Source organism: Orbilia oligospora (assembly GCF_000225545.1).
Source record: "Orbilia oligospora ATCC 24927 unplaced genomic scaffold scaffold00140, whole genome shotgun sequence".
In the NCBI taxonomy this organism is placed as follows: Eukaryota; Fungi; Ascomycota; class Orbiliomycetes; order Orbiliales; family Orbiliaceae; genus Orbilia; species Orbilia oligospora.
In genome coordinates this window covers 267041-293945 of record NW_011645697.1, presented here as the reverse complement: position 1 = coordinate 293945, position 26905 = coordinate 267041, and the positions used below count along the sequence as shown (strand labels likewise).

Genomic DNA, 26905 nt, shown 5'->3' with positions numbered 1-26905 from the left:
GGGTCGGCTATGGCGCCCACCTGCGCCGTTAATTAAAAAGCCTAGCAGCTTGGATGCATGCATCTAGTCTGTATGCACATCAGGGGAAGACTGGGGCAAATAGGAGATTGGGGCAAATAAGTTCAAGCTATCTCAAACTGAAACTCTATTCGACATACTGCCGTATGCATGTGTACATGTGTGCATCTGACCGTAGAGCTAGAATCAACATCTAATCAGCTAAATTCTTTGGGGAAACTGTACTGCATACTATATATGCAAGCCTGCGGCCGTTTTAGTCTCATCAGAGGAAATGATATCAACGTGATGTTCCTTTTTTTGTAAATTTGTCGATGGTTTTTAAAATATCTGCTCATGTCATCGAAGAAGAAAGCAAGGGGATGTTACACCGAATACAGAATGTTATTGACCCTGGGTCCACCTGATATGCTAGAGGTGTAATCGCGTGTGTCATAATATTTCTTTCATATCACAATTTTCGTTTTTGGGGTTGGAGAAAGTATCTGGGGGGAAAGACTGCAAAAAGGTGGCGATAGAGAACTAAGAAGGTATGCTTTCTAACCATACTGAGTCTATAAATACCACTATACATCCGCTATATACTAGTACTTTTCATTATCTATGATTAAACCAAACAAACTAACAAGATCATACATCAATTACATACCACTTTTATTTCACTCTATTACTATCTCTAATAATCAAGAACTTATTCCCTACAAATCTTTTTCCAATATGGGTGTTTGTTTCGGGGATCCAATTTATGTCTTACAGACGGAGTCCTCGGATGATGTCAGCAGCTCGAGTGGAGCCTATACCGATGACGGAGGAACAGTCTCCTCTCTTTCCACTTCATACATCCTGGCTATGATCGAGGATCTCAACTTATTACACCACAATCCCCAAAATCAGCCGCTAGATACGAGTAATGAAGATTTATCGATTTCTATTCTATCCCTCCGCGAAGCCACATGCTATCAAGACAGCATCTGCAGTCGGTCAAATGCCTCTACTTTTAAGGTAGGTTGATTCATATCATATCATGTCCATAATGTATATAGTAGATTATAGGACACTCAAATACACAATTTTAGTTGACGGCAACTACACAAAGTGAACAGAGGGATACAACGGAAGAGTTCGAGGTCGTGGTTGATATAGGTGGTTTCATTTGGCACCCAGTCGGAAGGTATATCAATGGAGATGAGGAGTTGGATCCATGGACGATATTTAGCCTTAGGACTTTGGGAAGTGGGACTGTGAGTGATGCTGGAGTTGAGCTGGATTCTGGATGGGATTGTGAGTTTCTAGCCTACCCGGATTATGCACCTTTGACTTCGTTGGAGAACATGTTAGAATGTGAAAGGTTGTAGATAAATACTAGTTACTAGGATAGTTTATGTAATAGGGATAATTATTTCTCATGTACATATTATGATAATGAATCAATCTTTAATTTAATATAGCTAGAAGACTGAGTTCTATAGGTTGAATATGCATAGACCTTGTATGGTCGCCAGATCTGCAGACTACTCAAGTGTAGCATAGCATAGACTTAGGATGAACTATGAAAACGATAGCAGTGCTAGTCGCAAAATTACATTGAATACATGAATATTAAACCCGACGATAATTAATTAAACGCAAGCTGTCAACGATTCGGGAAAATTCATGAATCCAATTTAAAAGTTTGGTGTTGATCAATTGATCAGTTTTCTAGAATCTCATGGGTCCTTTCGACTTGAATTTCTGTGACCCGTTGAAAATCTTTCCTTCCTTTGAGCTAAAGTCCATGAACTCTTCTGTCTCGTATGTTTGCGCGCCATTTATTATAGCACGTCCTTGAATCATCGCATCCCCATACTGTCTGATTTTGGTTCCATCAGCAGTGGTAACACTATTTGTGAGAGGTAGTAACTCCCTCTCACGAGCACGAGAGGTATGGGTTTGAGCATATGCCGAAGTGGAATGCACATGATTTTCACCACCTATCCGCAACGCTAATGCTACGTCCTCCGCATTTCTTTCTACATCAGGGTCTAGAATTCCAGCGCGAACCGCTCCAAGGGACTTTGGTGGTGGCCTTTTCTCTCGAGGATGAGGTATCGACATCAGCAAGAATTTCGTAAATGCAGCGGCCGTACCCGCCGCATAACCCTGCCATGCTTTATTTTTATGTGAGTCGGAATAGTCGCATATACCCCTAACCACCAAACAGGGCCAAACATCCATGACACCCGCTGCTTCCATTTCAAAGCACAATGCTCCAGTCTGTCCCTGAATTTTATCTCTAGCTATCCCATTGCGCAGGAGGTTGTCTCCAGATGCGATGGTACCATAGTGGATTCGGGGTGGTGGGGTAGAAATGTAAATATCGTCATCGTCACGGCCCCATTGAAGATAGTCCAGTGGTACTCCGACTTTTTTCTTTATATCGAGCCAGGAGCTCCGGGGTTCGCGATTCACGCGAAAATCGGGACTACAGGATGCACTACAAGGACTCGATTCTTCCCCGCGATGTTGATATTCATAGTGGAATAGAACATCCTCGTCAACCGGTGGCCGGAGCATCTCTTGGTTGTCTTTTTCGAAAGCGTTCGCAAGTATTTGGAAGATTGCCGCGCTAAGCGTTTTTTCCGGCCACCGGCGTACAAGTGGAAGAGCACGAAGTATAGTTTCGGGTGGCTTAGAAAGAACACCTGTCAGTTTGAATCCACTATCAAGGGATTTCCCAAAATCATGTTTTATAACTCCTGGAGAATTTTCTGACGGTCTGCTGACGACTACATCTCCTAACCTGATATCATTCCTCTCTTTAGGTGCACCGCCGGCGATTCCCACAAGGAATCTTAGTCCGAGATTTGGAAAATCATTGGAAAAGTCCGTGGCCACTCTAGTAGCAGATATATTTCCGTAGACCCCATCGGGCAAGGTCGTTATGACAACATTGATACCGTTGATTTCTCCGAATGTATAATGATTTGGTGTTTCAGTTTTAGATTTATAATCCTTCGGCGTTTCATGTTGCGAGTCGAGCATTGCTGTTGCAGCGGAGAACTCGACGTATAGGGCTGTGAGCCATCCGACTTTATAATCGTTAACTGACAGACGGGTCATGTTTGCTGTTTTCAATCGAAATCGATAGGTTTAAAAAATCGGAACTATTTGTATAATTGTGTAAGATAAAAGAGGGTGGGGTTGTATAATTGTGCAAGATTGGAGGGAGAGAAATATCTGTAACCTTCTACGAAAACCCGTTGTTCTTAAATGGATCGTCAGGGTCCATTTGAGCGGGGTTGCCAATCTATTCAGACGAGGCTCCAGGAATTCTGAGAGGCCTGTCCACCCGTCTTGCATTGTTGGGGCACAGCTTGGAGAGATGATTGGTCGGAGTTAATGTATCCTCGAATCCTAATCCTAGATCTAGCTCGAGGCAGAGCAAATTCAACGAAGTAGAGTGAATCCTTGCATAGAACGGATGACAGATTGCATCGAGGTGCCCAGTCTCTAAGCTTGGATTGTAGACTATAGTACTAGTGAACAGCATTCCCTAGGCTTCGAATTTTCGGCTAGTTTATATGGTGTGTCACCACAACACAATGTAATTCGAAAATACAACAATTTATCACTAATGCCACCAGTGACGGGGAAGGAATTCAGGTGACGAATTTAAGGCTTGAAATGATATTTACAAGATATTATGAATTTTATTGAGTAGAAAGATTCCAATTTGTAAAATATACCGGCTATTTGAACAATGCAACATTAACTCCGAGTCCAAGGTTTGCCAACCATGGATTAAGGTTATCGTCCGAACGCGCCCTAACCTTCATAAAATATGGACTTGTTTCCGAAAAATTGGAGTCTGCGACCTCATAGAAATCTTGATTCCGAGGGCCCTGCGTCGAAAGTATAGAGCTGATTCAAGTTTCAAATGATCCATGCAAAGCGTCCCGCGTTATATGCCCCCTCATCCTTCCTTTTCTGTCTATTGTTGTGACTTCTCCTTATATATCGATTCGGTAGAAGTAGACTCTCTGCTAGTAGATACCAAGGTTTTTGAGTCATCTTCGTAACTCTTTTCCGCTACCGTGGAAGGAGAACGATTTTTATTGGATTTTTTGAGTTCGTTGTGGTGTTGATTAATTGCTACTTTGACAACTATGTCATAAAGAGCGTTCGAAATTGGGGTAAGCATTGCGAGGATGAAAATAGAATATGTAAAAAAAATCTATGAGTTTGTGGAGCTTTTGTAGGGAAATGTAGTATTCCGAATATCGGATCGCTTGCGACTGATCTGTAGCGACCACTGGTATCTTACTGTAGTCAATGGTTCGACTTTGGTAGCGCTTTAATAAACCAACTTTAGCTAAGTAAACAACCTTAAAGGCCCCCCGTCGAATATTTATAAGAACGAGGTCGAGACCTAGAACCAAGAAATTGCTTACACCGTCAGCCAAGGGCGTTCAGGTGGATGTCTCACGTCGGCAGCTGTCACCGTATCCTGAATCAGGAAATTTCCGTGTTGTTCACAGCTCCCACTTGGGAAAACTATTCCCCACCAGCCGGCTTGAACCCATGGGACAGAAAGATCAACGTTATGGCCCCACAGAACAAGAAAGATTTGATTCGTGTAAAAGTGAACGGCGCGATAGATAATAGCAAGTTTCTACTTAGTGATTGGCCAAGCCTTTTTCCCTTCTAATTTCATTGTCCCCACTGTCAGCAGCGAACCTTAAGGTACCTTGGAAAACTTTCTGGTTAGCGAATATTCGGTTATGATTGGTTTACTTTCAATACCAAGATCGGACATCGGCCTCGATTAGACCCGGCGCTACAATATTAATGAAGCCTGGGAGAATTTAACCAGGCCCAGCTTGCTTGTCAGTGGAAAACAAGCTTTCTTTGTGCTACGTATACTTGTGGCGAGCTTTGGGAAAACTATTCTACATGTGTTAAGTTTTGGCAACACACATCCACGCTAAGGACGGGATTAGCCATCAGTGGCGCTGCGGCTGGAGCAACAATGCCTCAATTCAGGAGGGGTTATACGGCTGAATTCAAGGTCGGGCTACAGTCAGGGGATATTTTTTCCTGCCTTAGAAGTCGTTTGATTGTATTTTTGCCAACGAAGTAGTGAAAATTCCAAATATGAGGAGCTTGGTTTAATGTTTACCCAAGGCCAGGGCCTAAGCGGCTGTTTTCAAAAAACATTGTTTGATCATGAACTTGCACTTGAGAAATTCAACATTTGGCGTATCCGGGAGTTACAATACAGGAAAACAGATGATATAGCAATATATTGCAATAAGTTACTTGTTCAACTGGGTCTAGTACTATATAGGTAATTATGCTGAGTTTCAAAGTAATACTCTAACTATGGTCTACATTAAATCTTCAACCCAAACCTTTATCCTCTGAAGACGCTTCGCCACGGTTCTCAGGGAGCTGCCAGTCATCTAGAGCCGCCCTTCTTGGATCTTGGCTCAGTTCCCAGAGCCAAGGTTCCGGAAATCCTCTCACAATAATCTCAGAACCTATCTGAACTACGTTCGGATTGTTCTGATCAATTATTGCAATATTATTATCATCCTCTCCAAAATCAAAATCAAAATCACCTATTTCAAAGCCGCCCTCCACAGATTGTACCACCCGATTATTGTTCGCGGCGGTTACAATTGTGTCAGAATCGCCTCGATCGCCCCTTGAAGCTACGTGTGCCGAGTCTATATCATCGTCACTATCCTGGACCAGGCTATTCCAATGTCTCGGTGTACCTGAGGTAATCTCAAACCCTGGAAATTCTGCTTGTAGTCGTGGATTCGGATACCACGACGGGGGACGGTTTCTTCTGGTCGTAGGTGGCGGCGTTGCTTCTCTCTTTTCTTCTTCTTCTTGTTCTACTCCTGATAATATCGTCCAAGGGACGTTAAAATCTCGGATATAGTCGTCAAAATCTTCCGCAAGCAAATTTTCATCGAGGTCAATATCTTCCGGTGGATTAATCAATAGCGGAGCGCCAGGACGAGAACCGATATCTTCGTTAATATCTTCATTGGAAGTATAATAAAGAGCCGTTTCAGTATCGCCATCGCTATACACGGGAAGAATACTAAATTGATTCGAGATATGTTGCTGCATGCTTTCAAGGTCCATGTTGTATTCCTCTGCATCTGCCGCCCTATCTAATTCTAGATATGCGATGTATCCCCGATTTTTGTGACAGCCGGGCTCGGTGAAGAGCGATATACCGATTGGTATTTCATCTCCTTCGGTAAACTTCGCAAGCGTTACAGATTGCAAAATAAAATCTCCTTCCGGGGCTTCAAAGTCAAAACAACCACCACGGGAATCCGGCGGGACCTCGTTGCTAACTACCACGATGCCCCCTTCTTCGCGTTGTTGGCTTGAAGCTTCACTTTTTCCACTAGCAGTTCGTGTTAAAGGGATGCCTGCTGCTTCGCCGAGGATATCAGATATTCTACGAGAAGTAGCCCCATGATATCCAGCTATTGGGTGGTGGAGATTTGTTGCTGGTAGCGAAATGCGACCTGCTATTCCCTGGCCTGAAGTTGGGGGATCATTCTCAGCGGCTTGAAGTGCTGGAAATAACCGCTTTGTTCCCTCGAGAATGCTGGATGGTCGTTCTATTTCGTCGAAAAAGTTTTCAATACTATCTTCGGGTGAAAGATTTAGGAGATCTGGCTCGACGGACTTTAAGTTTGCTGACAGTTCATAGGCGTTAGAAAAGCCGTAGAGGGAGGCTATTAGTAGCCATGCAGACAATGAAGACCACATTATCTGTCGTGGGACTATTAAAGCGTGCAGATCTTACAAAGATAATGAGCCGTGAGCACATCATGGATCTGGGTCTAGGTGCACTGTGTAGGACTTCCCTCGAGGCGGTGGTTTTTGAGATCGATTGCGTCGATATCATATATGATCAGATATCAGCCCGATATTGGGTCTTTGAGGACTGCTAACCCTTCAAACCTTAAAACCCAATATCCTAGCAAGAAACTCCACAGACTAGCATATTTGAGTCAAATAGAACCCAAGCTCCATGCATGAGTGATAGCTCAAGATGATTCGCGGGTAAGTTGTAGCGATGGATTCGATCGTTGAGTTTCCCATGAATAAGTCTATTGTTCCACAGTGTGAGCTCCATATTTCTCAAAAACCAAAGCAAAACTGACGAATTATCTTTGCTTAAACCGAATACCAATTCCTCCCAACCTCTGGTAGTAGTCGGAGAAAATAGTGAGGATTATATTTTTCCAGAACGCTAGTATAGAAGAGGAAAGAGCCCTAATCGGGAAACGTTTCTCCTCAGCGATTCGCCCAGCCCATTAGCCGTTTCTGACCCCAGACATAAACCATGTCAACAGCCGAAATAAACATCTTCCCGGCAAAAAAGATATGAACCATCTCCAAAAGAGAAGATGGATAAAAAAATGGCAAAAAAGAAGGTTGGAAGTATGACCAGTAGGCGATTTGAACGCCTAGCCTTTCGATTACCATCAGCTTTGGAAACTGTCTGGAGTCGAACGCGCTACCGTTGCGCCAACCAGTCTTGAATTGTTGAAACAGCGGAAAAGTTTGCCTGAATTAACCTCAAAGGCGGAAAATGTGTTGAGAGTGTGGAGGGTACAACACTGCGTTTGTCGTGCTCCTGGGCCTTAGAAGCTTGATATTCTGTCAGCAGCTGAGAATATTCAACAAGAAGCTTGAACTTGGAAATAATGAATTGAGGTCAAGGAGAATAGTTAGGGTTAATACCGATTCTTAACTTAGTTTTTTGGTGACCAATCTTAGTCTGCTTCAACTCTTTGTCTCGTAAATCGAATGATTCCGTGTAAAAGCTCATCCCAGTTTCTGCTCACTGCTAGAGCTATTTTCAACAGCTTCCTAGGCACCTGTTCAAATATTTAATTGCTTCATGTCTGCAATTCTATTAGCCTTGAGGTATCGAGGCCCAGGAGCTTTCCTAGAGGCTGTACTAGTTTCCTGAGGGTAGTGTTTTCATTATTCCCGTTTGGTCTGGTTATTCCCGTTATACGATTAGTGCTAGAACTGCCACTTTTCCTTGTGAAAACAGTCATTGTTTTCCTCCTATTACCAAGTCATGATTAACCATATGTATTTGGGATAGCCAACAGCCTATTTAAGAGCCTTTTTAATTTATTTTACGACATTTAATGGCTTTCAATGGTGAATAACAGTTGATAGTAGTTGCCTAATTCTATGAAATTGGCGATCGATATTATTTTATATACTGCAACTACTTATATATTCAACATCATAGGGCTAATTTCCCTCATCGGATCTAGGAGATTAGATTGAACCTATCGAGTCTATACTCAAGAAAAATAATTTTAGCTAAGAGGGGACTGTCATCAAACTTTGACCAGAGGTACCCACCATCGTTTATCGTATCTCTCGGATCGTTTATAACGTTTATGGCACTTTGCACTTGGATTTCGACATGAAATGTTGCAATTTTCGCGTTGTTCAGCAAAGCCAATAGACCGAAATGTGTTGGCCAGCAACACGGCAGCAAGCCATATCACCCGTTCACGTGGACCATGGTTACACGGCAACAACACGTCTTCCTGGTTTCCGTGAAGCTTCAGTTGGCGACGACATAAACACCATGCGAAAAACCTTAACGACGTCGACGACCAAATGATCATGACTTCTCTTCAAAACTTCATCAACCGGCGCGCTACTACTCGCAATACAGCGACACGTTCTGAGTCGCCTGTCAAACAACATCCATCGACTTTCTCCAATGGGGGAAGCTCACACATTCCTCTAGCTTCCACGCGTGTGCCTTCGAGAAATTCTAGAGGTGCACCGGCAGTAGAGTTACAGGACGATTCTGACGATTTCAAGGACTCCGAGATCCTTTCTTTGGTGAATCAGGATGGTGGTGGTGGTGGTGGTGGTGGTGGTGGTGGATATGACGACGACGACTCTGACGATGAAAGTGAACGGGACGATAATGGCGAGTTTCTACACGACTTTAACAGGGAAGAAGTTGGTGGACGGTATCTGGTGAATAAGCACCATACTACTGCTCCTATAAATGCGCCATTGCAAAGGAATGGTGGTGCTACTGGAGGAGGCGGGGGAGGCGATGTATACCGCTGGCAGAAGAGCGCTGCACCGGCAAACGACGATCTATCATCAGACGAAGAATCAGATGGTCGAGTCACGCCGAGGATCCGGATTGCGGACGAGCCGCCAGTGTCGATAGCCGCAGCTAGTGAACGGGCATACACGCCACCGAATAGGGAAGACCCGGACCCAGCCAATGATCAGTTTCAGCAGGAGCATTTTTACACATCAATCGAGTTTGAGCCCCCGGCTGAAGATGCGCCCCTTCCGTCGACATCAGAAGGGGTAGAAGACGGACGCAACGATGTAAACGGGGTGAAAGGAGGTCAATCTTGGGAGGAGATTGATCGAGAATACGCACAGCATCATAAGGCATCGGTGATGCCTGTGCGTTTCAATGTATCTGGCCTGTTCGATGTTCTTAAAGAAATGGGCGTTCCAATCCGCGGGACGGAAAGATTGGCTCTTCAAGGTCAGTATATTGAACAGGTGCTACTTCTTTTGGAACGAAACTGACGGTATCTCAGACACTCTCAGCCACTACAAACTATTCTCGATACACAATCCGTCTCTACCGTACCAAATCTTGATACCATGTACCCCATCCAACCCTTCAGAACCGACCAAAATGCTATCCGAGATCGCTACAATATCCTTCATGCGTAGACATTGTCCTTCAATACCCACGCCTGAAGTCGCCTATCACAACCTCGACCCTTCCAATGCTTCAAGGGTCCCGTTTATGGTTATTAGATCTCTAAGAGGTCGTAGTGTTGCATCACTAGAAGGCGGGATTCCCACGGCTTTGAAGGACCGAAAACGTTCCGCCGCGTTGCTAGATGGCCTAGCGAGAGTACAATGCCAAATTATGAGGTCGACTAATGCCTCAAACTCACTAAATGTTGATCGAATCGGAAATATCTACTTCAAAATGGAAGCGAAGAAGCCAAAACAAACTTTCACTTTAGGTCCATTTCTTGGAACGGACGAAGATTCCAGCCAAGATCCTGAAGCGTCGGCTCCAGTTACAGAGCTAGCTGATCTGTGCCTTCAGGTTTTCCAATCGGCGGAGACCAGTTCTTTATCGTTAGCCACGGGAGGGAATAACGCGAGATACAAAGAGATCCGAACTGTAAAGCGACGACTGGCTGGTTTGCTCGGTCTACTACCATCGGTGCCAGAAGCGTACTCTCAGCTCACGCTATTCCATAATTCCCTGAGCATCGGAAATATTCTTATAGATCCTGCTACAAGCACTATTACTTGTGTTCTTGGCTGGAGGGACGTCTATACAATCCCATTTGCACTTACTCCCGTTTACCCAGTCGAACTATACCCCACAAACTCGGAATGGAGGTTATGGAGCGGTTCAGAAGATGCCGGTAGATCCGGCGTGGACAGATACTGGGGGTTGAGGAGTATTTACGAAACAAGGATGGCAAAGTACGATGCTAGATTTGCTGGAGATGTCTGGGACGACGAAGAAGTTGGTGGGTGGCTGAGAGTGTGGGAAGTAGTTAATTGTGGTGTTGAAGGATGGGTGAGGCGTAGGGCATGGATCGAGGGAGAACTAGAAAGATTGAGGAGACTCTAAACTTTCCATATCATTGTTTTATCTCAGTCGACTGTTCAACTTGATCACCTTGATTGCATTGCGGTGATTATTGTATTGCATTGGTGAGGCGTTAAGGTCTGGTAGGTACTCTAAACTTTGCATACTATAGTATATCCTAGGCACTAGCCAGAACTAAAAGATAATATGATAAAAAAGATTTCATTCAACGGGTATCATTATTAAAACATCGTATATCTATGTATATGGAAGTGGGAAGCAAATCCTGAAATCCAGCGCTAAACAGGCGTAAATGCATAAATAATCATGCGAAGGTTCGCAAGCATCCATATCATAGCATTACCGCTTTGTTGGATCTCCTGGTAATTCCATCACTGGTAGCTCGATCGGAGGCCCTCCATGTGGTTTTAATATCCCGTTCCCGTTCAGTTCCATTATTTCCGGTCTTAGAGGGAAAGCATCAACTTCGACTGCATATGGCCTGACTGCAGGGTATCCTCCAATCTCAGCCCTTGGAGGCGGCGGAGGTGGTTGCGCGAATGGTAAGTCCGGGAGATTCTGATTCCTTTTTTTCTTTCTAAAGTATAACCATACTAATGCTCCGATAACTATAACTAAGCCAGCGACTACACCACCTACGATACCGCCAACATTCGCTTTTTTCTGTTCCGGAGCGCTTGTTGTTGTAGGTGGTATATTAGTCTCCGTGCCTGTTGGTGGCGAAGATGTGGTTGCGGCTGGAGTGGTTATGGCGAATAGTTCTGCCATTGTTGGTTCTGCGAAGCCCTCCGGTGGTTCTGTTACTGTTGCATATCCCGAAGAGCTATTGATCACTTTGTCAGTATCCTCCCGCATAGTGGTGACATTGGTACGAGTTTACTTACTTTCCGCCAATTGCCCGGTATACCGGCTCTGGGATATCATAATCGCGCAAAGCCGGGTCATAATCGATTATCCACTCCCGCTCAGTCAGATCGTACATGAACAGCGCATTTTGATCTATGTCGCAATTCGCCGTGTCTCCGCCTACCAAACTTCTTCCCCCAAATATTGTGAAGAATCTATTGTTGACCACGTCGCATGACGGCTGCAATCTAACGCCTGGGCCGGGTAAAAAGTCTGGACTCCGCTCTTCCAATCGAATCCATGTAAACGACGGTAATGAAAGTGCAAAAACATCGCTTGGATGGCCGTCCCCAAATCCACCAAAGACCAGAATTTGGGTACTTGTATTATCCGGTGCTTTTATAGCAGTAGCGCAAAAGTGTCCACGTGAGACTGGTGGCGAACCGTTAGTTCGCTGTCGATACCAGTTATCCGTTGTCGTATCATGAATAAATATCGTTTCCATAGATAACGGCGTCCCATTCAACGTTCCACCAAATAAAATCCCCAAAACATCCCCAGCTGTTGTTGTGAATGGAATCGCGGCTCCTACACTGTCGAAAGCACCGTATGGAGTCGTTTGATTCGTCCAAGATTGCTGAACAGCATCGTATGTCACAACTTGATTTCGTTGACCTCCTCCCTCACCGACAACGTCACCACCGTATATATACCCCTTCCGCCCAACTGGATCGAAAAAATTGCGAAGCGAAGAAACTTGTCCCGTCTGTCCCAAGAAAGGCGTATCTATCTCCCCCCAAGTTTCAAATGAATCATTCCCAGAATTATACCTTCCCAACCACGATTTCCCCGGCCGACCAAAAGAAACTAAATTTGCATCTCTGATAACACCGCCTTCAACCGTACCACCACCTTGCGTATATATTATTGTCAAACTTGTAGGGTCCCACCAGAAAGATGCGCCTTGGTTGTCGGGGATATTGACGGGAACTATGGAAGGCGGGAGGATTGTGGTTACTGAGGCGGTTCGGTTTAGGTTGAATGGCTCGTTGAGGTCGATTACTCGGATCCACGGGGAAGAGGCGATGCGGGTCGTGCCATTTTCGATGACCGGGGCGTAGCCGGTTGTTATGTAGAGTTTATTGTCGAGTACCAGACCTTGGAGATACTTTGTTAGAATTTGTAGTATTTTTGGAAGTTTTTGGTGGGTCCTAAATACTTGAATGCCCGCTAATCGCGCAGAAGTTCTCTATGGGGTCGAGTAGGTACGGAGATCTTGTTGTCATTGCGGCTAGTTTGTTCAGTAATCTCCCTCTCTAACCTCTATGGATACGATGTCTCGAAAGTCTCGATCGCGCAATACAAGCGCGAAAACTCGGGCAACTCTTGTGGATACTCTGAAGTAATTGGAAATGGGAGAAAGTTTAAATGCGACGCTTGAACGCCAACCTAACGAAAACGAGCGTGTTATCGATATCAAGACGAACTAGGAATCTCAAAATATCAGGGGAAATTTAAATTGAAGGAAGAGAAGAAAAGGATCTGACAATTGAAATACAAAAATGCCGCCCAGGTATTTGGCTCCGTAAACCAGACCCGCTTCAGGCCCGATTAATTATGGCCCAAGCTCATGGGACCGCTCAAGGTCCTTTTCCTTCCCCAATTTCAAGACTTGGGGTTTTTTTCCCTCGTCCTGTTCGCGCTCTGCCAAGGTGTTAGTCCATCGATGGGCTATTTCAAGGTTGGGCCCTTGTGGGACAGCCAACAGGACCTGAAAGAATGAACAGGGGCTACCCTGGTTTATTATTCTAAGCCGCTTTTTTGTCCGGCGCCCCAGCTGTCTCGTCTGTGTCTGACAAATTCGAAATAGAAACTGGAGATGCATCATTGTCAGCAGGACATACATTAATTTTATAAGGGGATACATTATAGAGCTTTCCAAGAACTTGAAGCTTTAAATTCCCCTGAATTCGAAAGAGAGTAAATAAACTACAAAGAAATGAACACGAGTTGGCTTTGTCATGTTCTACCCCGCATTCTATTCGGAGAGATTATAGGCACTATTATGTGGTCCTCGGTTGCATGTTATTGGCTAGAAATATCTTCGACGAATTTCGTTTTTTTGGTGAAAAACTCGACCATTGAGAACAGAACCCAACTGCCGAAATGTCAACAGCGGTTTAATTCCCATGCGATATCAATTGAATACGGACTTCGAAATTATTTTGATTAGTAGCACTCGAGAACGTTAAAATACATGTATCCCATACATCTATGAGAGTTGTTTTTTGCTAGCCGCGAATGTACTCCAGCACCGAAGCTACTTGAAAAACTGTAATCTAGATTGCTAGTAATTAAGTGTCACAACGCAACCACCGATAAAATCCAACAATTAGGACAATTTCGTGACAGTGTGACCGAACATGAACATTTGTACATGTCGACATAGCATTGCAAATTATTCTCGTTATTCTAAGAAGAGTATGAATTCATCTGTATCATTTACATGCTGTTTTTATATCAGTATACCATAGATTCTAAATTTTCTAAATGCTGACTTGGAAACTCACCAATCCAGAGGTGCCTCAGAGTAAGTGAAACTCCTGTTCGTTTCCTACAGCCCATCCAGCGTCATAGCTATCGATCGCCTCGCCATCCATCTTCCCATGAACATAGGCTTCACCAACTATTCGGTACCAAGGTTGAAGAGGACCGGCGATTACCATGCGTAAGATTACTGGTACACTGCAACCGTAGATGATACACACGAGATCTTCACTTCGTGCATCACCAGGGCAGAGACCGAATAGCTCAGTCGATTTCAGTTCCTCGGCGTTGTCCTTTCCACTATCCCCATATATTTCCCGTAAGTTAAATTGCTTACTATCACTCTTCCCACCCTGGCTATCGTCTGTTGTCTTATTTTCAGGCTTTTCGGCTTGTGCTGGAACCACCTCTTCAGTATGTCCCTCTTTTGGGTCGCCGACGGTCGGAAGCGTATAATCTGGCCTCCTAGTGACGGTAGCTGTGAAAAAACTTCTATTCCAAACAACATTTTGCACTCTCGTAAGGTAAGTCGTCATCATGCCTGGACGGCCCTGTAGAAGTTGACCAACGTTTAGGTCACCGCCGTTAAAATTATCGGCGATTTCTAGGCATCGAAGACAGGCTCTTCGATACCATGTCGGTGGAATCAGGCTTCTTGTATCTTTATTGGCGACTAAAGTTCTCCATATCTTATCGGGTACGTTTCCTTCCTCCTCCATTTCTTCAATTCCCTTCCAGCCGCCCATATTTAAAGACTCTTGAAGAATCAGCCCCCCAGTATTTTTCGGTGATACCTTCTCAACCGTAGCTAAGATAAACCCTCGCACAACCAGAGACCACGGAAATAGTTCGGAAGGGGTAGGTAATGTGGTCTCAGGATTACATTGTGTAGCGTCTTTATCTTCGTTTTTTACACTATAAAGAGACTGGCTTAATTTCCCATCGTTCTCAGATTTGAATCGAGAGCTAGGCTCCTTTGAGCGCGACGCCATATATTTAGACTGGCCAACAGACCCAACAAACGTTTCTCCGTTTTTGCGACCCTTGTATATCTGCTCGGGCTCACCGAATGCTGAGTTTGATAGCAAGGCGATCCAAGAAGGAAGGTTCGGGTTGACACCCCCATTTCCACTTTTTGCGGGCATCGCCCAAGGGCGGCAGATGATGTCTAGTGGGTATTCATGGTTCGAATTGCCATCGATGCAGAGGGAAATAAAGTCTTTGTATACGTCGGCGGTGTTTTTTTTATAGTTGATTAGTTCTGCCGTGTACCCTCCGGTTTTTTTAAATGTGTCGGAAGCAATGAAAATCAAGCTGTAAATGAGATCACGCTCGTCGGAGGTGTCAAATGTTTTGAGGGATGTAACCAAGGATTCCAATGTCTTAATCGGCTTAATGATAGTGCCGTCTTCTGCTCTCCAGAACAAGCTGCCCAGTTCTTCTATTAGAATATTTGCCCCAAAGTATTGAACATCTCCAAGTGTGTCAGTACCGTCCCTCCATGCTTTGGGATTAAAGAGTTTCTTGATATTGGCTTGATTCGAAACTAAAATGGAAACGGCATCGACGAAATCCGACCAGTGTACCTTTTTTGAACCACAGTGGATTGTTGCTTTCTTTGCGAGGGCAATCTCTTGGACAACCCAACGCCTCGAGAACCAGCGGTCTCTCATTAACTCAGAGATGTTGAGCCATTCGTCCGCCCGCTCTGTGTCCTCTACGTAGATGCTCAACATCGCGAAATCCTTGACTGTCTCGATGAAGTCCATGGCCCTATCACTCCGTCCTCTATCATCGGCCTCACCTAGCCAAACATAGACCTCCTCCGCCATACGATAAATTTTAACCATTTCACGAAGTTGTAATGTCTTTTCCATGGCATTATCTTGATTAATGCATAGGAAGTCGACCCATAGAGTTACGGGGTCCTTATCTTTCCGGAGCCGAAGCAAAGCACGGAACAGATTTGGGCGAATACTTACCCTTCTAGCATGCCTAGCTGTGGATCCCCAGTCAGCTTCTGTTGGGTGCGAACCTCTGTCATCGTCATGCCGGACGTAAAGATATGCAACTGGGGGCTCTGGGCCCCAAAAGTATGAGAGGGCTGCATACTTTGACGTACTGGTGGATTCAGTCGCTAAAGAACGGGTTCTCAGTGAGCAGATCAATGGATAATGCTGATGAGGCGTGGGCCATATTGTCAGTAGTCTAATTTGACCTTGTTCGAGCGGTTGGTATTTAAGGGAGGCTTTCGATAAATGGCTTAGTCCTGCTTGATTGGAGGCGACACCCCTCGATTGCTTGGATGATTTGCTCATTTCATCTTCAACAGACTTCTCTCGATGGAGAACTGTTACTCTATCTTGTAACTCCTTCGACTCTCTTTTGCTGTTGATAACCCTTGTGAAGACATCTTCAAGTTCTTCTACTCTCCTAATAGTATCTTCCATTTTCTTTAGCCGTCCCGCTTTGTAAACATGGTCAATGTACGCCCCGGTAGCCTCGTGCCCGGCCTGCTGATCAGCAGTTACCTGTTGGCGTACCTTAGTCGCTTGCTCGCGCAGGTTGTCTAGATTTTGTTTACGTTCGTATTGCTCATCTAATTCATTTTTTCGTTCTTTATCGAGTCCTTCATCTTCTGTTCGAGTCCCATCCATCTTGATCATGCTTTCCCTTTCGAGCTTGTATAGCTGCTCCTTTAACATCCCCTTCTCCGACTCTAATGCACTCTTTTTTTTCTTTATCAAAGAAATTTCTTCTTCTATTTCTTTAGCCTTTCTCTTCTTTTCTTCCAATGCGTTTTGGAGATGTTCCTGAGACTTTCGCATCTTTGAAATTTTCGATTTGGCGTTTCTTGATTTCCCGTCCATAAATATGTTATAGCCTCCGTTGTGCCTTTTGTCTCGCGGGGTTGGTGATGTCGCTCTGCTTTCTTGAGGCCCCCACTCTTTTGGCTCTAGCAGGTTGTTTAGTGGCCTTGGATCTTTTTGTGATGGGGCTTGGAATGAAATTTGCTGTTCTGTTGGGGTCCTTGCCCTCTCAATCTCCGGCTCTCGATCAAATTTCTTCTCTTCCTCCTCACTCTTCTTTTCCCTTCCCTCTCGGAGACTCCCATTCACATACATCTTAGGCTCCCCACCCTCATCGTCGCAATTTTCTCCAGTCTCTTGACCCTTTTCTTCACCCTCGTCCTCATGAACTTTAGTATCATCTTCATCGTATTCGTCGTCGTCGTCACCTTCGTCATCATCGTCGTCGTCACTATATTCTTCGCTACTCTCTTCTCCGTTACCAACATTTTCTTCGCTCTCATCATCGCTTTCATCCCAAAATCTCATCACCTTTACGTCTTCCCCGACCTCGACTCCTTGGATCCATGGCTCACCCTTGACTTCGTATTGTATCCTGGGTATGGCGACCTTCCCCGGCTTACTAGCTTCTTCGTTACGGTTAGAGCTTTTCAAGATATCTTTCCCGCCCTTAATTTTTTCCTGTTCCGATTGAAATGCTGTCATTCTTTCTTTTGATCTGTCAAACTTCTGCTCTAAGACTTCTGATTCTTGATTTAACTGTCTTAAACTCAAGGTACGCATTTCAAGGGTGTCATGATCCTCTTGTAGCTTCTCCTCTATTACCGACAGTCTTTTATTCAATTTGTCTTTTCTCTTTGTCCCCGACTCCGATTTTTGATCAATAGCTCTGAGCAGCCCTTCTGCAACTTCGTTGAGTTCTCTTGGGCGCTTGAGTTCCAGTTTGGCTAACTCAGCTCGACAGGTCTCCCATAGCTGCTTTTGATTCTTCCGTAGCTTCTCTTGCTCTTTTTTCTGTTTTTCGATTTCATCCTGAATTTGCTTCCCACGAATCCCTGAAATCCTGTTACCAGGTGCTCTAAACGTTAAGTAAGGCGGCCGACTTGGCAACTTTCGGGGGGGCTCAGGTTTATAATAATCTCCTTGTAGGTCGTTCGTCGGCATTTTTGCTAACTGTAATCAACCCTAGATGTCTGCGGGGGCGCGGGGGTCTAATGTAGAGTATGAAAAAGTTGGACCTTTAGAGTTTAGCCGATTTTCGGGAGAGAGTCTGTGATGAATATTGATTTGATAGCCAGAGGAGCATCAATATTCTGCGGCGCAAATTTATATATTGCCAATTGGAGTGGAAGCTTCCCAACAATGGAAGTCCGAAATAGTTTTGTACAGAAGGTTCAAAGCCAACACCTTAGCTTAGATTGGATTTACAGACCTTACATATACACTAGGCATATAAGACGTGGAGGGGAGGGATCGTAACTATCAAGTTAAATTCCGTATCTCTTCTCCCGTCCCCATGTGGGGCTCTCCACAATGCTATCTGCAACCGTGCCGTCCGATATTTCTTCTTCTGAAACGCGGAAATGTCAGCCACCAAGTTGCAAACATACCGATTTACAGTCATTTCGAAAATAGTACGTGCCTTGTTGCACAAGGCTATCCTCAATCGCCGAAATCGGTTAGAAAAAATGGGTTACACTATAAATTCTTTGCAAAGTGCACACATACAGTGAGATATTTGAGATCGCGAAGGCCAGCCCGTCCATGGAGGGGTAAAGGGTCGTATAATGGCCTTATGTGGCGTTATGAAATTCATTTGATTGGCAGGTTATTTGGTGTGTCCATCCTCGACAGGATACCACGGGAAGCTCATAATATAATTTTTAAATTTTGCGTATTCACAGAACCGAAGCGTTTGGGCTTGGCTTAAAAAAGGGTATGAACAGACGGAAAGGTGGCACTCGGGTGACAGAAAAAGGAGAGCAAGAATCTATAGTGTGTTGTTCGATTTTTGCTCTCCTTTTTCTGTCACCCGAGTGGGTGGGTATAACACATCTGTGTTAACCTATCCTGTGACTGATAGAACATGCATAATGCGCATATGCGCGTCTCTTATCAACCGAAGGCAGATATAACAAAATTGCGCAAGTAGAAACCTGTTAATCCAAACTCACAAATCTGAGAAACACTCATATGCCCCGCTATTGGCTCTAGGATACCCAAATATCTGAGTTTTTTCATCCAATATTCCTAAATCTTGGGGAGATAAACCAAGTTTCAGACTACGGTGCAAATTTGGGGTTCTGGCAATTCGCGGGAGCCAAGCTATCCGTAGTTGCTTGCCTATCCAGGCACGTTTGTTCCAACGCGAAAGCTAAAGAGCCTTAGTATAGTCTAGTATCCCAAGGTTCGAAAGCGGGTAGCGTTAGTACCGCAAGGATGCCCTCAGATATTATATACCCCTGATCTTGAGAGGCGAAACAGGCGGTCAGTTGGCGTGGGTACCCATATGGAGTATAAGTGTAATTATAAGACTAAGGCCAAGCAGGAACCTTTCCTGGCCTCGGAACGAACAATAGAGCAAGAAAGAATGCGCAAGGATTAGATGCACTTATGGAACTATAAGTGGTAGAGTTTCTGCAGCTCCATGTTTATTAGCTGGCTTCTTGCGTCGTACAGAAAGAGGGGTAACCGAAGAACTTTTGCTCATTCAGCACCTCATATTTTTAAGGGAAATTTTTCGAGTCGGTACATGATTGATTGAGAATTGGGGTTTTTTTTGATTCCGAGCCCTGGAAATATAATATTTAGACATTGGCTGTGGAAGTTAGTCTAGAATAATGGAATCCGCGGCTCTGTCGTCTACCAATACTCTACTACATTTGGCCTATTCCTTTCAACATACCTTCAACACGGTTCGAAACGGCAGCCGAAGTTCTCTGGAATATCTAGCAATGTATCTGAGGGAAAAAGTTGAAAGGGTAAGATTTTTAAAATTCTGGAAAATGCACAGCTACTGACTGTTCTCTTTAAGATGACTCTAGATCCACCTGTTGATACGAGGGTCGAAAGCGTCGGATTAGATGCTGCTGGCCTTGTCGCACTTGCCGATATTGGAACGGTACAAGAACGAACTGTCCTGACTGGAACCTCCTCGATATTAGATATTTTCGTTCTAGTTCCTGGGCTTCATTTACAGCAGAAGGCCCCTGGGTTAAATGCTGGGGAGCACCCAGCATGTGCCGCTCTTACTTCCGGTTATGTTTTCCGAGTTGAAAACCCGGCAACTGTTTTCTACCTACAACGAGTCGGGAGAACCGGCCAGCTGACACATGTTGAGGTTCGAAAGGTTGAAGAGCCAACCACGTGGTATCGCAGTCTATTCTTGGCATTATTACCGGGTCAAGAGATGACTTTTTTGCCCATAGCTGCCTACATTCTAGCTGTCTCGTGGGGACTAGGAGTTTTGATCCTTCTTACCCTTTCTAGGGACTGGTGGGGTCTTATTATGTGCGGATGCCTCATGATTTCTCGATTTATCAACTTTATCATAATTCAACTACGGGACCGCCCGGGTTGGACTGGTGCAGATGAGGAAGGGGAAAAGGGCGACTTACTTATTCTTCTAAGCGAAGATCGGTGGGTTAGAATGAAGGGTTATGTTAACGACCTCAAGGCAGTGACATCTGGGCAATGGCTGAGACGTGAACACCCTTTAGAAGGTTGGTTTACTGCGATCGCAACTGTGATTGTATATCTCGTTGCTGCTCTCGCCGGAAACGTGGAGCAATTTGGGAAGATCCTTTTGCTTTGTCTCTTTGTAGGCTCGGCCGGTCTCCTTGCGCTTGCGAATACCGCTACCAAGCAGCTTCACATGCACGGGCGCGTTCTCGAAGTGGTTGGGAAACGCATATCCTACAAGCGACGTAAAGACCTTACGGACGAACTGATCAAAGAGACCGGTAGGGATGATTGGGCCCTTGGGATGGGAATGAAACCAATGAGCCAAGATATTAAGGGCTTTAGAAGGGGTACTGCAGTCATAACCTAGCTCTTTTTTTTTATACACGTGGACGCGTGTCGAAAGAGATACTCAATCGCCGTTTATTGATCGATGGTGACTTTAACTCTCTCCATATTTACATATCACTTGTCTCAAATGTAACATGAATATTCCATCCCACTGTTAAAAATCTACCGAGCATAAACTTTTGCCCTTTCTTGACAGTAAATGCGCAAAAGAGTTGCCCTTTTTTGACAGTAAATGCGCAAAAGAGTTGCCCGACAATGATGTTCATCGATCATTGATCATCAGGGCTTGAATTTAACGCAGCCTTTCGCTCAGAGTGTTTCCACGTGGCTAGGGTTGGATAAATTCTGGACACAAACTTACAACTATGATAAAAGGGTAGCGATAAAAAGAAGGAGAGATTGGTATTCTCAAGATATATAGGGAGTCAATTTCCAAAGACAATCAGCGTCTATATCTTTGCGACTAAAAGGCCGCCTTGTGCCTAAGTCCTACAATAAGGCCGTATAGCCAGGCCTTTTATAAAATTACCATAACCTCATTAGTCATTTGCAAAGGACTATTATCGATCTATTTTATATTCCAAAGTCAACCTTTTACTATTACTTTGTAAGGAGATTTAACGGGTTCAACAGCTGGGTTTTATCTTGTCAACATGGTGACTAGAAGTCCTTCCTATAGAGACCGCCCACTCCGAACAGCTTACAGAGGACCATTCTCGCGGTCTACCGTCAAGGTACTGCCGCCAGATCATTTTATAAATGAAGCCATCAGTCGTCCTGTTCTAGAGACTTTAGTCCAGAAGATAGACGAGCTAGGTCTTAAAATTATTTCCGTCGACCCTGTCATTATGGATGATCTACCTACTTTACGAATCACATCCCGACAAACGAAACCCGAAGACTTCGACTCTAAAATCGCTTCAAATATCCGCTCGATACTCCAAACGAGAAAATTTTATTCTATCAAATTTTCCGAGGATGAAAGCAAGACACCACAGGTACATCCACTATCACCTAGAAATTATGGCTCCCTTCGGCTCCCTGGGCAAAGTGTCGGTATTGAGGGAGTACCCTGGGGAGGGGGTACAATCGGTGGGTATATTGCATTCGACGATCCAGCTATGGAGAATTACCGCTTCGGTATGTCTTGCCATCACGTTTTACAGCCGACAAGACGAGAATGCAATGGAGAAGGTCGTATGGAAAAGATTTCCCAACATCTCAACGAAATCGGAGTACTTCACGGCCCAGTATCGTGGGTCTTGAAGGGAGGAGACCGAGTTGTTACTCCAGCGCCGTCTGACCATATAGATCTAATTGAAGAAGCTATAGCAAAAATTGCTGCATTTCGTGCCGAGGGAACATCGACCAGAAGTAGCTCTGAAGATCTAAGTAGATCGCCCTCTGAGACACTTGCGGCGAAAAGTCGTGAACGAGAAACAGCGGAACACTTAAAGCTTTTACGGAAACATGATGGTACATTTGGGAAAGTGTCCGTAACATCTGGGTATCGAGTAGATCCTTTAACTGGGTTCTCAATTGATTGGGGCCTTGTTAGAATGCCAGCAGCGGCAGCAGCAGCAAATGTTGTACGTCGATAATCCCGCTTCTCCATTTTCATATTTAGCACTTTGGATTTCTAACGCATCTCGCTCGCAGTATATGTTTCCATTAGCTGGCTGGGAAGGTCAGACTCAAAAAGCCATCCTTAAAATAGGAGACCCAATTCCTGGTGAAGAAGTCTGTAAGCTTGGACGAAGTACGAATTTTACTTCGGGGATCGTTAGTCCAGCACTACATGCTATCGATTTGGGCCGTAATGGCGTAATCACAACAGAATGGGCGATCATTGGGGATAGAAATCTCCCATTTTCTGCGGACGGTGATTCTGGAAGCTGGGTCATAAATAAAGAATATGAAGTTGTGGGAATGATTGTTGGAAATAATGGTGTGGTCTCCTATATGACACCTATTAAGGTCGTTATCAAAGATATCGAGGCAGCTACTGGCAAAGCAGTGATATTACATGGAAATCAAGGGCAAACATGGAGCAAAGCTAAAGAATGGAAGCCAAGAAGGTTTTTCGGCTTGCTTAAAGGTAGCAGTCATTAAAATACTATACGAAATGACCGAATATAAATACACATCCATGTATGTACTGCTGTATAGGTAGGAGCTCCCGAGTATCTATTCTATATTTACACTACGAAGTTGGGTTTTATATCGATATACGGAAGATAATATCGATATAGGGCAGAACATTGCTTTATAGTTAAATGAGATCTGAAACAACAGGTGTTCCTTCCCCTCATTGGTATGATCAAATCTGTTGGTTTGAGTATGCGCGCCACCAACCGGGTCCACGGTTGGTGCGGGTTTGACCAAATATAAAATTTCAAGGTACGGAGAGCTAAACCGCATTTAATGCCACAGACACGTTATCAAATGCAATGGTAACCTAGTTATTCCCATGGTCGTTGCCGCATATCATGTGGCAGTCTAAATTTTTATAAGAGGCTGAGCATCCGGACCTCCATAGCCCACGTTGGTTTAGACGTGAGGGACTACGGTGAAAAATTTGTACAAAAAGCTTTTGGTTGGCCGGATTAGCTCAGATTAGCAAAATTATACAACGAGGCGATCAAAAACTGACATCATGATCGATACCAAGGCGAACACGTTTGAAGATACATTTGTTCCACATAGGCCCCATACTATACGATTTTGAGTTTACGGCACATGTAACTATGAGCTTGAAGTTGAAAGGATTCTAGGGCCATAGAGCTTGTATTCGGAGCCAACTAACCATAAATCGTGCATCACATGAGTGCATGCCCTGACTATCTGAAATAGCTTAGCACGTTGGATTAAATGTTTGTTTGGCCGCAGCGTTGCATTTTGGTTATCAAATTTGATTCCTTCCAGATCGGGGTACAATACAAACCGGACTTGTTAGATCGCGATGCCAGAAAGTCGCTGGCATGTATTTTATTTTGCCGCTGGGATGTTATAAATCTCTCGATAGGATGCCGCTTTAAATTAGAGGTATACATATCACAATGGTTTTCCATAAAACTAAATTCAATTCTTCCCTCTTTGCTAGATTAATTTCTCAACTAGAGCATATATATCTGTTCATTTTTCATATACTATCTTGAAGAGCAGAAATGCTGCCACTTGTTCTTTTTTTTTACTTCCTTCGCCTGACATTTTACTTTCCTCTGTCGGTATATGCAAATAATGGTGATGATAACGGCAGTGATGATGACGACGACGACGATGAAATCAATGAAGGCCTTATATATCCCGAATATAAACCAAGTACAAAGTTGGGAACTTGGGGGCTCCAATTCATGGCAATGATCTGCGTCGTGAAACCGGAATTTCGCCGCAGAAACGATGTATTTGAAAGATTAGACGAAGCCTTTATGACAGGAGACCTTGCCCGACTTATTTTACTACCGCCTCGAGAGAAGGCTATCTACAAAGTTCAAAGCGACAATTTGGGGGTTCTGCTATATACCGCCACTGTACCACTAAATTACGAATACTTTCATACCCTTCACTACCTCGATATCATCGACGAGACCGCGAAGATATTGGGCTTGAACGTTGTTAACAATCACGTTCTTGAAATTGTCAAGGAAATGAAAATGTTTTTTGAGGGGACTGATGACGTGTCTGATAAGTCTAAAAAGTATCCTGTAAGACATCTCTTTTAGACAAAAGTCGCATTCCTAGAATTTATTTCGCAGGAATGCGACTTAATATGGGTTCTAAAGGCTTACAACACTATATAATCTCGATATAACTTGCAAATTAAAATCAAGTCCTGATTACGGGTTTGTTAATTAAGTTAAAGGCTAACGCGTGATCTTATAGTTCAGCTTCTGCAGCGCGAGCGAGCCTGTATTTCCCAATGATATTGACGGAGAATCGCAAAAGTATTGGAGCCATCCCAGCTTACCAAAGAGAGATCTGAGTTTTTGGAAGATACCCGAAGAAGAAGAAATTCCAGAAACAGATATTGCAGTCACAAGAAATGCGATGGCAGAACTCCCTTATTTATCTTGGCCATTTTCTCGAGATATCCGAAGCAAATTGAGCCGGCAAATGAAGGAATCATATTATCATTACAAAGAACCAGGAAAAGGAGTAGTAGTCTACCTATTAGACACTGGAGTAGACCCAAGCCACCCTGTAAGCTTCCCACAGCCTTTAGGCTCGCATATTTCCCAAAATAAACTCTCTAATGTAGTAAACAGGATCTGCAAAGCGCAAAGTTCTCAGATTGGATTAGCTCCGGCCCGTTTCATATGGAACCTTGGACAGACAACGTAGATAATAATTTTTCTAATCAACCCCACGGCACCCTAATGGCGGGCAAGATAGTCGGAAAACTTGCAGGTGTTGCTCAATCCGCCGAGATTGTAGCCATATCCTGTTCACAAAGCTATGGACTTAATTCGGAAATATCAGGGTTTGATTGCCTTTTGAAAGCTTACGATCACATCAAACGATATAATAGCGGAAAACCCTGTATTATAAATTTCTCACGCGGCATATTGGACACAGACGTTCGTGGATCACACGAAAACCATCGTAACCAACGCGCCCTGGAGCTGGACCGAGTATTTGAATACATACAATATAAGTTCGAGAATCTGAAGAACGTTATTTTCGTTGCGGCTGCTGGGAATGAAGATCCAGTAAGTTTTTTTACCTAATTTCTTTTCTTTGCGGTGTGTATTGTCAGATCAGGAACTAGAGGCCAGAACTGCTTGAGCTTTATGCAAACACAACCTATTTGTCTATACGACCTGCAAGGTGTATACGGGCACAAATAGATTAACTTAGATCGGACCCAATAGGACGATGGCCCAATCTCAGATCCACCGGCCAGCTTAGGGAGTCGAGAAGACTTAAAGAGACTATTGGTAGTCGGAGGCTCAAACGCAGCGCTACACAATGTATACAGATTCAACAGCACCTACGTCAATATGGTCTGGGCACCAGCACAATGGATTCTCAGTCTCAAGTTTCTAGATCCGAGGGTGCCAGAAAATTTAATAGAAGAAAATATGTATTATGTAGTGGATGATGGTCAAACTTCAAGTGGTATGTCTCTCATATTCTTCTATGTAAATAAATATGAAATCCTGGCTAGTAGCTAGTGCCGACGATCAATTTAAGTTAACTGGGCCCCCAACTAACTACACCTCTTTCACCGCATCCAGCCACAGCAATAGTTTCAGGCCTCCTCGCCACATACATATCCCGAAACCGGAATTCAGAAACTAGAATGGACGACGCCATTGCCGAAATGAAAAGACTCGCACACGCAAGAATACCCGAAACCCGAGAAGGGCAACCTATAGACCCAAAAGTCGTCCCGGTCGTTTGGAACGGAGTACCAATAAGGCTATGGCCCAAAGATGATCAAGAAAAAATAAGGAAGTTAGTGCCAGGCGCACAAGATCTAGGGCTAGAAGTAAGACCATACATACATACCAAGAGTATACCGAGGGAGAGTCGGAAACCAGTACCCACCAGAACTTCCAACAATTTACCCGCTGACTGGACTTCAATCACCTCTTTGTACATACAAACCAAAAGTATACCGAGAAAGAGCCAGAAGCCTGAACCTCCTCCTACTTCAACTATGACAGATACACGCACCAGTGTTACATGGTCAAATCGTCTTCCGTTATTTAGAACTGCAACCGCGGAAATCAACCAAAAGGATGGACCGCTTTAAACCCGAGGCGATATCTACTCCCCCAGTTAATCGGTATATAATATTGATTTCATGAATAAATCTGACCGGTTCGTATGTATCTAGATGTTAGATAATTTTGTCCTTTTCATTTGGGAGGTTAAGGATAGACCAATCTTTACCCATTTATGGAGATATATCGATATTCTGCTTTTGTCGCTTTGCTATAGAATTCCACGTTCCTAAATTGCTTACTTTATT

At 44.1% G+C, this 26905-nt stretch overlaps 10 protein-coding genes across 10 annotated transcripts; 6 read left to right on the top strand and 4 right to left on the bottom strand.

Moving 5' to 3' along the window:
• Positions 1-735: 735 nt before the first annotated feature.
• AOL_s00140g98 (uncharacterized protein) lies at positions 736-1373 on the top strand (the record flags this gene model as incomplete). Its single annotated transcript, XM_011127339.1, has 2 exons — positions 736-1020; positions 1095-1373. The coding sequence occupies 2 exons, from the start codon at positions 736-738 to the stop codon at positions 1371-1373; spliced, it is 564 nt and encodes a 187-aa protein (XP_011125641.1).
• Positions 1374-1716: 343 nt separating this feature from the next.
• AOL_s00140g97 (uncharacterized protein) lies at positions 1717-3117 on the bottom strand (the record flags this gene model as incomplete). The annotated part of the gene is made up of 1 exon (XM_011127338.1): positions 1717-3117. The coding sequence occupies one exon, from the start codon at positions 3115-3117 to the stop codon at positions 1717-1719; it is 1401 nt and encodes a 466-aa protein (XP_011125640.1).
• Positions 3118-5397: 2280 nt separating this feature from the next.
• On the bottom strand, positions 5398-6798 carry AOL_s00140g96 (uncharacterized protein; the record flags this gene model as incomplete). The annotated part of the gene is made up of 1 exon (XM_011127337.1): positions 5398-6798. One exon carries the CDS (start codon positions 6796-6798, stop codon positions 5398-5400), a length of 1401 nt encoding a protein of 466 aa, XP_011125639.1.
• A 1893-nt stretch (positions 6799-8691) lies between these two features.
• AOL_s00140g95 (uncharacterized protein) lies at positions 8692-10714 on the top strand (the record flags this gene model as incomplete). The annotated part of the gene is made up of 2 exons (XM_011127336.1): positions 8692-9592; positions 9648-10714. The coding sequence occupies 2 exons, from the start codon at positions 8692-8694 to the stop codon at positions 10712-10714; spliced, it is 1968 nt and encodes a 655-aa protein (XP_011125638.1).
• A 318-nt stretch (positions 10715-11032) lies between these two features.
• Positions 11033-12825, bottom strand: AOL_s00140g94 (uncharacterized protein; the record flags this gene model as incomplete). Its single annotated transcript, XM_011127335.1, has 3 exons — positions 11033-11516; positions 11578-12697; positions 12759-12825. 3 exons carry the CDS (start codon positions 12823-12825, stop codon positions 11033-11035), a joined length of 1671 nt encoding a protein of 556 aa, XP_011125637.1.
• A 1299-nt stretch (positions 12826-14124) lies between these two features.
• Positions 14125-18060, bottom strand: AOL_s00140g93 (uncharacterized protein; the record flags this gene model as incomplete). The annotated part of the gene is made up of 1 exon (XM_011127334.1): positions 14125-18060. The coding sequence occupies one exon, from the start codon at positions 18058-18060 to the stop codon at positions 14125-14127; it is 3936 nt and encodes a 1311-aa protein (XP_011125636.1).
• A 1870-nt stretch (positions 18061-19930) lies between these two features.
• AOL_s00140g92 (uncharacterized protein) lies at positions 19931-20947 on the top strand (the record flags this gene model as incomplete). The annotated part of the gene is made up of 1 exon (XM_011127333.1): positions 19931-20947. One exon carries the CDS (start codon positions 19931-19933, stop codon positions 20945-20947), a length of 1017 nt encoding a protein of 338 aa, XP_011125635.1.
• Positions 20948-21581: 634 nt separating this feature from the next.
• On the top strand, positions 21582-23040 carry AOL_s00140g91 (uncharacterized protein; the record flags this gene model as incomplete). Its single annotated transcript, XM_011127332.1, has 2 exons — positions 21582-22517; positions 22588-23040. 2 exons carry the CDS (start codon positions 21582-21584, stop codon positions 23038-23040), a joined length of 1389 nt encoding a protein of 462 aa, XP_011125634.1.
• A 1055-nt stretch (positions 23041-24095) lies between these two features.
• Positions 24096-25655, top strand: AOL_s00140g90 (uncharacterized protein; the record flags this gene model as incomplete). The annotated part of the gene is made up of 3 exons (XM_011127331.1): positions 24096-24632; positions 24811-25128; positions 25194-25655. The coding sequence occupies 3 exons, from the start codon at positions 24096-24098 to the stop codon at positions 25653-25655; spliced, it is 1317 nt and encodes a 438-aa protein (XP_011125633.1).
• A 575-nt stretch (positions 25656-26230) lies between these two features.
• Positions 26231-26686, top strand: AOL_s00140g89 (uncharacterized protein; the record flags this gene model as incomplete). Its single annotated transcript, XM_011127330.1, has 1 exon — positions 26231-26686. One exon carries the CDS (start codon positions 26231-26233, stop codon positions 26684-26686), a length of 456 nt encoding a protein of 151 aa, XP_011125632.1.
• Positions 26687-26905: the final 219 nt, after the last annotated feature.